Source organism: Tarenaya hassleriana, unplaced genomic scaffold, assembly GCF_000463585.1.
Source record: "Tarenaya hassleriana unplaced genomic scaffold, ASM46358v1 Cleome55, whole genome shotgun sequence".
Taxonomy (NCBI): Eukaryota; Viridiplantae; Streptophyta; class Magnoliopsida; order Brassicales; family Cleomaceae; genus Tarenaya; species Tarenaya hassleriana.
The window spans coordinates 481,008-490,194 of record NW_010968113.1 but is presented as its reverse complement, the minus strand read 5'-3'; the positions used below and the strand labels follow the sequence as shown (position 1 = coordinate 490,194).

Below are 9,187 nucleotides of genomic sequence, written 5' to 3'. Positions count from 1 at the left end.
CCGCCATAAAATATATGAATCCTATGAAATTTCAGTCGCAACCTGGTTTTGTGATACGTCGAGAAACATGTTATAAATTGAGAGTTTTTCTTCTACATGGAAGAAGAAAGGAAGACCAAAATGAATATGACACTTAGATGTATTTTTTTTTGATAAACTTCACTCTCATTTCAACAAAGGATGTAGCATACATATTTATAGTATTTTATCTTTCGTAAGTTAAATATAATCATAAAAGACAATAACTTAAAAACAATAAATATAACTTTTAATATGTAGTAACTTATGACCACTTGTGATTAGATATTCCGTAACTTTTGATAGCTAACTCCAAATGATTTGAAACTTGATTCATCAGAATCTAGACATCCGGAGCATCAAAATCCATAGGTCAATGTTAAATTTGGTTAACATTTGGTCCCTTAAATGGCTTTCGAAAGCTGCCTCAGAAACTGTCAATTTATTTGAGTTTAGTGCTCACGAATTTCTCTCTTAAACTCAAACTTTTTCGATCCTTCATTCCAATTTTCAACTTTAGATTTTCAAACTGAGCTTTGGCAACGCCTTTGTAGATATGTCTGCCACTTGATCACAATTTGCAACATGACATATTTTCACTTCTCCATTTTTGACATATTCCCTGATAAAATGGAAACGGACATCAATATGTTTACTTCTCTCATGTTGAACCGGATTCTTTGCCAACTCAACTCAACAGTTGATTTGTTGTCGACTCGTATTTCGGTTGACTAATGTTGTAGGCCTAACTCGAACTTTGGGCAACGCCTTCGACAGGAGGGAGTCATCAGTCCAGTGATGACTTGCCACGTGTCAGAATGATTAAACACGTCATCAAACATAACGCGTTTCCTTAAACGACGCCGTATTAAAGTCCAAGTCTCCGTTTCGCCCCATCGCGCCTCTGTTGTTTTCTTTTCCCTCCTTCCCAAAATTCTTTCAATGTTCCCGCCTTCCTCTTTTCTCTTTTCTTTTATATATTTTGTCTGATTTGCGCCTTTCTGGTTTCTCGTCTGGTTACTTAGTATACATGCGCAATCGCGGAGACCTCACGGAACCCTAGAATCTAGGAAAAAATGTCCTCTTGGCAGGTTGTCGATGGTTTTCGGTGGAAGGTCGGTGGCCGCATCATCCCGTCTGACTCCGATTCTACCCCTACTGCTCTTCTTCCTTCCATGGCTGATCTATTGCTCCAAGGTCACCCCTCTCTCTCTCTCCCTTTCGCCTGTGATGTGGTACCGAATCTAATTGTCATGTGATGCAGGATGCTCGAAGCTTCTAGAACCTGAAGAAACTCCCATGTTCAGGACCGGGTCGGGGAAGTCTGTTTCCCTAAAAGAGTCTTCCATTTCTAGAGCCATGCCAATTCTTGCCCATGATACGGTTGCTACTTCAGGTGCGTCTTTGTGTGCGAAAATTCTTGGCTCTTTGCGATTTCCGAACATACCTTTTGACACCAGCTTTTAGATGAAGAATGGCTACTTAACAACTTAGAAAATGGGTTTCATTTCTTTTTAGCGCTTTCTTTAGGTGGCTATGTTTATTGTTTCCTTTTTTTTGCTGTGCCTTTTCACCGTACAGGGTGTTCCAAGCTCCACGAGAAGGAAGGAGATGGAGCTGGAACTCTGCCTTTATTCAGAACTGCCTCTGGGAAATCAGTCCCTCTGAAAGGATCTTCCATCACCAAAGCTTTGTCTGTTCTTGGAGATGATACTATGGCTCTCTCTGGTTTGTCATCCCTTTTCTTCCATTCCATCTTTTCCGTTATAATTTAAGCAATAAATATACTTTTGTATCATTCCATTCAACGTCTAAGCAATTCCATGTGAATCATGTCAGTTTGTTAGACTTTACATTTGGTAGAGATGCCATCCTTCCTGAGCATAAATGTTGAAAGTTCAGCTGAAATCAGCTGGTAGGCTATAACAACTTGGCGTACCATTTCCATTACCCTTTTGTTAGGGAAACTGGTTTTAGAACTGGAAATTGCCCAACAGCTGGCCAGTTAACCGAGCTTCAACATTTGCGCAGGTACGGTTCTTGCTGGAGAGAGCGGATTAGGTTTTGCAAACTCGTTTTTTCAGACGGGTTCTGGGAAGAAGGTAGAGGTATCTTCTGCAGGTTTGGCAAGAGCCAAGGTATTGCTAGGACTAGAAGAAGACGATCTGAATGGCTTTTGCCATGTGAAGGAGTTGTCTTCTTCACGCCAGCAACATGGGTTGGTTGGGTTGGAAAATAAAAAACAGTCTGATGCTGCATCAGTTCTGAGTGATTCAGGAACTCCTAAGCTATATGGAGGTGATTTGTCAAGGAGGCAACCGGAAGTTTCAAATACAAGTTCAATGGTGCCTCAGTTAAAATTTCAGACTGCTGGAGGTAAATCATTGTCAGTTTCAAGTGAGGCACTGAAACGTGCAAGGAACCTTCTAGGGGATACTGATTTGGGAAATTTCTTAGAAGATGTAGCAGTAGATGGCAATTTCTTTATACCCCAAAAAGAGCAGAGATCAGATAATATTACAATAAACAATGGATGTGGCAGCTTCGGGCTCTTTAATCATCAAGGAAAGACAAGCAGCAAGCATACATCTATACCTCCTTTGCAGTCATCTTCCAAGCAATTAAGATCTTTAGTTAATACAGGAAACCGAGCTGCAGGGACAAATTTAATCAAGAAGTTTGATGCTGTTGTCAATGAGAAAGATTGTGCGCTGAATGTTGCTAGGCCTGCCATGCAGGAGCTGTTACCCAACAAACATTCAATGTCAGATTTTTCAGTGAATAATTCCAAGGAAAACATTTTCAGCTCAAGAATTAAACATTTTGGAAGACCACTTGCCGATATAACAAATTCCCGTAGCACAGCTTTTGCAGACGATAAACAAGCCAGCAGCGAAAAGAAAAGATTGGGTCGTACAGCTTCTGTTTCTCCTTTTAAAAGGCCACGGACTTCCATCTTTCATACTCCTTTGCGGAAGAACGTTCGGCATGCTCCAAGTGGTAAAATTTTTTTTTTTCCTTTTTAATGAAAAATGTTTAGATCTTGTGGAATTTGGGTGTGAATGTATTTGGCTCGTCCGTCATGATTCTTTCCGGCATCCTGCTTTTGACAGGTTTATCTGTCGGATCTTCGGATAATCCATGTTCCAAAAGAGTTATATCTACTCGATACCCACACAGGATTCAGAGAGTATCTATGAAGGAATATTTTGGAATGCATCCCTCGATTGAGACCAAGGTTTTGTATTTTGTGTACTGAGCATGATTCTGAATTATGCACTCTTGTAATGTCCCTTCTCACTCAGCCAACTTCCTGTGTGATTTCAGTTAGATCATTTGCCCAATCACGTCAGAAGAATCACATCAAGTAATGCAGATAACTATGTTTTCTGTGACAATTGTGGCCAAAACATGATTGGGGCTGAAGCTTTTCTCCAAATGTTGGCTGAATCTGGTGCCTCCTTGCAACATGCTTCTAGAGAGTAACTTCTATATCTGGAACTATTACATTGCCTACTTTCATTCCTTCACAATGGAAAAAGTTTGTCACAGTTCGTCAAATCTTGCTAGTGGTTTTCATTGCTTTGGATAAGCAAGTAACAATTATTAAGCACGTCAACGGTGGTCTTCTGCTGGGTCGAACTCATTCTCTGCTTCTAACTAACCTTTTTAATATTTATCCATCCAGTATTAAAAAATTGATGTCTTTCAACTGTATGGTCATTGAGATGCACTGTCCTTTATATTCATTGATTTGCAGTGTTTGTGTCCTAGGTGGGTCAGCAATCACTACAGGTGGGTAGTTTGGAAACTTGCATGTTATGAGAAATACTACCCAGCCAAATGCGCTGGAAATTTTTTGACAATCCCCAATGTCCTTGAGGAGCTAAAATACAGGTATCTTGAGCTCACAAAAACAATCTGTTTGCATCTTTGCTTATACAAATTCTATAACGTGTTGAATCTACTTACAGATACGAGAAGGAAATAAATCATGGTAAATGCTCTGCAATCAAGAGAATTCTGGCTGGGGATGCACCAGCTTCCTCGATGATGGTACTCTGCGTATCGGCTATTCATCCGAAGAGCAATAATGACTCTTGGGGAACAAATAGTTCTGATAATAGCAACAATGTGAAAGTAGAACTAACTGATGGATGGTAGGGAGGAGTTCACTGTCTCTGGATATCATCTAATTTCGTTTCATGTCATCTCGAAATTCTTTGGACCCACAGGTATGCAATGGATGCTGCTCTTGATGTCATACTAACGAAGCATCTGAATGCTGGAAAGTTATTTGTAGGCCAGAAGCTCCGGGTAAGTGTTCCGTTTCGGCAAGGTCCAAATTTAATGCTTTGGCTAAACCATTATGGTCAGCTTATGTTTGATTTCTCACATGAAGATCTGGGGAGCAGGACTCTGTGGCTGGGTTGGTCCAACATCACCTCTAGAGGTTTCTAAGGCCTTGGATTCTTGTTACAGTTTCTGGAACGTTTCTGTGTGGTGCTCTTCCTGACTTTGTTGAATTGTATTTCCAGGCAGTTAATAAAAATACGATTTGTTTGCTCTTGAACACTAATGGAACATACAGAGCTCACTGGGGAGACCGACTTGGATTCTGTAAGCATTTTCTATCCTATGCATTTCACTACCTCCTAGGAGTCGCTCATCTTGCTTGCCCGTAATCACCACTTTCTCACTGTTTTTTCAAGGTAAAGGAGTTGGTAGCCCTCTGTCCTTTAGCTGTATAAAGAGCAATGGAGGTCTAGTTCCTAGAACATTAGTGGGAATAACACGAATATACCCCATCCTATACAAGGAAAGGTCAGTAAAAATTTAATAGTGATTGATGATGCAGTTTGGTAGGATGTATAATTAGTTCTGGCATGGACTCATCCGTGCTTGGTACATTCAGGTTAAGTACGGGGAAGTCCATAGTTCGGTCAGAGAGAACTGAGAGTAAAATGGCTGAGCTGCACAACCAGAGGCAAGTCTACATCTTCCAAGTTTCTCTCAGACTACTGACAACATTTTCTGAGTAGCATATAGTGATCATCTAACACGAAGCTGGGAAAGTTTTTTCGTGTAAAACAAACTTAGATATCTTAATTAGCTGGTTTATGAGACTAGTATAAACAATAACTGACCCTCTGCCCTTGTGGAGTTGTGACCGGAGGAAAAACTTAGGTTCATGGCTTTTTATTACTTTATTTAGTCAACCGGCTTTGTTTCTCAAGTTAATTTGTTGTCTGAAGAATGCCAAATCTGATGGTCCTCATGCCTTTCTCATTTTCTTTTCTTGTTGGCATTTGCTTTAGGCGTACAGCTCTTGTTGAAGGCCTTATATCTGAGTTCCAGAGGGGAATCTGTGGTTTGCACGGCCAGAATGAAAGTGACATTGAAGGAGCCAAGGTCTTCAGGCTTCTGGAGAGTGCAGCTGAACCTGAACTCCTTATGGCAGAAATGAGTCCGGAACAATTAACTTCTTTCACTACATATAAAGCAAAGCTGGAGGTAGAGATTTTATTTTCTTCTCTGAGAGACAGTTTAGCATATACGTTATTGATTGCATCAAACCTGAACCTTAGGCAGCTACGCAAAAGGAGCTGGACAAATCAATAGCAAAAGCTCTGGTGGATAGTGGCTTAGGTGAAAGGGATGTCACTCCATTCATGAGAATCAGGGTGGTAGGGCTAACTAGCAGGAATTTTTCGGGAAGGCACAAGCCGAAAGAAGGCATAATAACCATCTGGAATCCCACAGAGAAACAGGTATGCACGAATTTCCTATATCTATGCATTCCATACTTCGATGGTTGCATCGATGGCTGAATTTTCAGCATTTCTATTTGTCTTTTGACTGTTTGTGAACATCTTACAATCCATATTGACCAAATATGGGACTTTTATATAGCTTATAAAGTTTATGGATCCCCTTCTGATCATGGACTTGGGGGAGTTGGTAGTGGACCTGGTATATATGTTCACAGCGTTGGAAACTTGATAATGTCATGATCCAATATCTGTCAAAATGTATGCGATGAATGTCGTTTTATTGCGATATTCTTCATATCATGCATCGTGTAAACAGTCGTCTTTTTTCCTACGACTTCAACAGAAAACTGAGCTGACAGAGGGGCAAATATATAGTATCAATGGGCTAACACCAGTGAACTCAGATTCAGAAACACTTTACTTACATGCCAGAGGGCCCAGCACAAGATGGCAGCCTCAGTCGCCAGAAGCTTCTCGAGCCTTTCAGTAAGTTGTTCAGATGCTTTCTCGATAGACAACCTGACTCCGGCTGATGTATGTTTTCATTTTGTTTTCTCTGGTTTTAAGGCCATTTTTCAATCCCCGTGCGTCGGCCTGTTTGTCATATCTGGATGAAGTTCCTCTTTCCAGGTGAACCTATTCCTCGTTGCAAGGGTTCTCTCACATCTTTGCCCCAAATATGTTGCGAGCTAGCGCTAAACATCTTTCTCTGTGTTCAGTGAATTTGATATCGCTGCCTACGTGGTATATGTCGGGAAAGCTTACATAGATACAGCTCAGCAAATAAAGCAGTGGGTGTTTGTGGCAGATGGGTTGAATAGTCTTCTTGCTATATGCTTCAGCTCGCCAGATATGGGCGACATTTCGCTTCAGCAGATGAGCTACAATCTTGTCGGATCCACAGTACGTAAGATGTATAGTTTATTTGGGCGTGTTCAATTCAATTCATAAAGTAAACTCATTGATAGAACAGGAGTAGAATCTCTCATACTCATACTTGGGCAGGTGGGGTTCTGCAATCTCATAAGACGGCCAAAGGACAATATGAACAATCTGTGGGTAGCCGAAGCCACAGAGAACTCAACCTACTTGCCGAATCCTTCTTCTCCCCACCTTAGAAGTGCCCTTCACAATGTCCAAAGATGGGCTAACTTCTCTGCCTCGGTTTGTTATTATCCTCAAAACTCTCATTTCCGTTCGTTGCTTTTATAAAACTGACAGTTTTCCGTTGCTTCGTTTTCCTTTTCAGGTGATTGAAAAGCTTCGGCAGAGGGTTTTATTTATAATCAGTGGGTGATTGTTAGCATATTGAGCTTGAGGAAGTGACCCACTGGTGCCTGGTGGTGTTAAAATCTTCTCTTAGCTGGCCAGGTTATATATATATATATATAACGATCATCTATATCGTAAAAGCTATATAGATTTTGGATAAATATGGTGGTACAGTTGGAGTTGAAATTCGGTTGATGGGATTGGAGGTATATGAGAAAGCTAAGCTTTTAATTGCATATTACTTTGGTTTCCATTATATAGAGTTTTTTTTTCAAATTAAAAGCATGCATTGCCCACCGATCAGCCTGAAACATGTCTTAATTTTCAACTGTCCTCTCTCTCTTAATTGATCCACTAACATGTTGTATGATTCAATTTATAATTTTATATGTTCGAAATAAAAGTCGTTCTTGTTTTGGCAATTCCATGTCACTTTTACTCGTCTTTAGTCTATAAACAATCGAATTGTCCTTTGCGAAAAGGTAAGGCTGTTAGTCGGACTTTGGACCCAAATCAGCTTCGTTTTGTCAATTAGCACGTCTCAAGGAGTCTTGCAAAGTCAATTTAGAAAATGGGAGCACTACATTTCTAGAATTTTTGAACAAGTATTACGAGATTTTATCGTCTATTATGTAGTGGTCGAGTCCTCTCAGGTTTAATCATCAGTAATCTCGTAATACTTGTTCAAAAATCACATAATTGGACAAGTATTACGAGATTTTTGAACAAGTATTACGAGATTTTATCGTCTATTGTGTACGGTATCACATTTTCTAGGTTGATTAATCATCTCCCGAACGTCTTAACCAATTTTATTTTATGGACTCGTTATCAATTATGTACTAGCTTGATCTCCGATCCGTTTGGGTTCGACCTTGATTGTAAAGATTGAATAATAACCGAAACAACACCATCATTTAACGAGTTCAGATCGATTAGGATCCTACGTCTCGGCCAAGGAGCTTGGCGATCCACTAATACTTGATCGAGATCACAATGCACACATACAATCCAAAAATATCAGAGAGAATGAAGAGAAAGAACCCTAATTTTGAAGAAGAAAAGAAAACTCACACTTTTAGATGACAGATACGATGCTCTGTTATATATCCAGAGCTTACAACGTCTCTAACAACCAAAAGTTTAACAACCTTCCCTCAAATTTACCAATTTACCCTTCGAAACCTCTCTTTTACATAAAGATTTTGATTAAACCTTCCACACGAGGTAGAGGTTTATGATGTAGGCATTACTATTACAAACTCCACCTTGCCTTCATCCTCTCATACCTCGTGCTCTCTCTCTCATATTAGGGAACTGTTATCCAAACTCTTTTATATACCCCTTGATAGGGTTTTTCACTGACTTATGCATCAGTGACCTTCATCAAAGACAATGCTCGATTGAATTTGCTGATAGGTAGTGTTTTGGTCAAAATGTTTGCTGGATTCTCTTCCGAAGTGATCTTCAGTACCTGTACTATGTTCTCAGTAGTAACTTCCCGCAGAAAATGTAGTCTCACATCAATATGTTTCGTCCTCTCGTGGTGCACACTGTTTTTCGCCAAGCAAATAGCAGATTGTGAATCATAGAAGACTTTTACAGCTCCTTGTTTAATGCCGAGTTCTTGAGTCAAGCCTTTGAGCCAAAGGGCTTCCTTGAAAGATTCTGCTAGTGCCATGTATTCCGCTTCGGTTGTTGACAAAGCCACCACATGTTGCAAACCAAATCTCCAGCTTATCACATTTCCACCTATCGTGAACACGTACCCTGTAATAGATCTTCTCTCCGTTGGGATTCCTGGGATCTCTATAGCGAATCTAATTCCTAAGAGATCGGTTCTAGGATTTGCGCAGCGGATGTAAAATTTTTTTTTGATGAAACCCTAAAACCTAGCATGCATGATCTTGTAGAAACGTTAGAACGCTTACCTCAATCGATCCGGGGTCTGTATCAATCGAAGAGTTCGTCCGACCACTAAAGGTAGGAAGAATACCTTGCCCTCTACATGTATCAACACGACGGAAAGGATTCCAACGGTTGGAACTCGTCTGCTAGGACTGAAGAACGCTTTCTTCTTTGCGCAATGGTTTCAGGGATCTTTCTTTTTGGGTTTATTTTTT

At 40.3% G+C, this 9,187-nt stretch overlaps 1 protein-coding gene across 2 annotated transcripts; it reads left to right on the top strand.

Moving 5' to 3' along the window:
* The first annotated feature begins 1,015 nt into the window (after positions 1 to 1,015).
* Positions 1,016 to 7,320, top strand: LOC104798645 (protein BREAST CANCER SUSCEPTIBILITY 2 homolog B-like). 2 transcript variants are annotated; one of them, XM_010520814.1, is made up of 20 exons: positions 1,019 to 1,215; positions 1,283 to 1,414; positions 1,600 to 1,746; positions 2,050 to 3,018; positions 3,132 to 3,256; positions 3,346 to 3,500; positions 3,793 to 3,915; positions 3,993 to 4,178; positions 4,254 to 4,335; positions 4,421 to 4,471; positions 4,557 to 4,638; positions 4,731 to 4,842; positions 4,934 to 5,005; positions 5,337 to 5,532; positions 5,607 to 5,789; positions 6,136 to 6,278; positions 6,360 to 6,422; positions 6,512 to 6,695; positions 6,798 to 6,956; positions 7,042 to 7,320. In XM_010520814.1, exons 1-20 carry the CDS (start codon positions 1,095 to 1,097, stop codon positions 7,087 to 7,089), a joined length of 3,333 nt encoding a protein of 1,110 aa, XP_010519116.1. In that variant the 5' UTR covers positions 1,019 to 1,094; the 3' UTR covers positions 7,090 to 7,320. The 2 variants fall into 2 exon arrangements, with proteins under 2 accessions (XP_010519117.1, XP_010519116.1); XM_010520815.2 differs by lacking the exon at positions 7,042 to 7,320 and having other exon boundaries at positions 1,016 to 1,215; positions 6,772 to 6,913.
* The last annotated feature ends 1,867 nt before the right edge of the window (positions 7,321 to 9,187 follow it).

What these genes read in the sequence shown, in the direction of transcription:
- LOC104798645 (XM_010520814.1), top strand. Translation starts at nt 1,095, where the DNA reads ATGTCCTCTTGGCAGGTTGTCGATGGTTTTCGGTGGAAGGTCGGTGGC. An exon ending in ATCCCTCGATTGAGACCAAG is followed by an intron (nt 3,257 to 3,345) that starts GTTTTGTATTTT and finishes GTGTGATTTCAG; the next exon opens with TTAGATCATTTGCCCAATCA. An exon ending in GTAGAACTAACTGATGGATG is followed by an intron (nt 4,179 to 4,253) that starts GTAGGGAGGAGT and finishes TTGGACCCACAG; the next exon opens with GTATGCAATGGATGCTGCTC.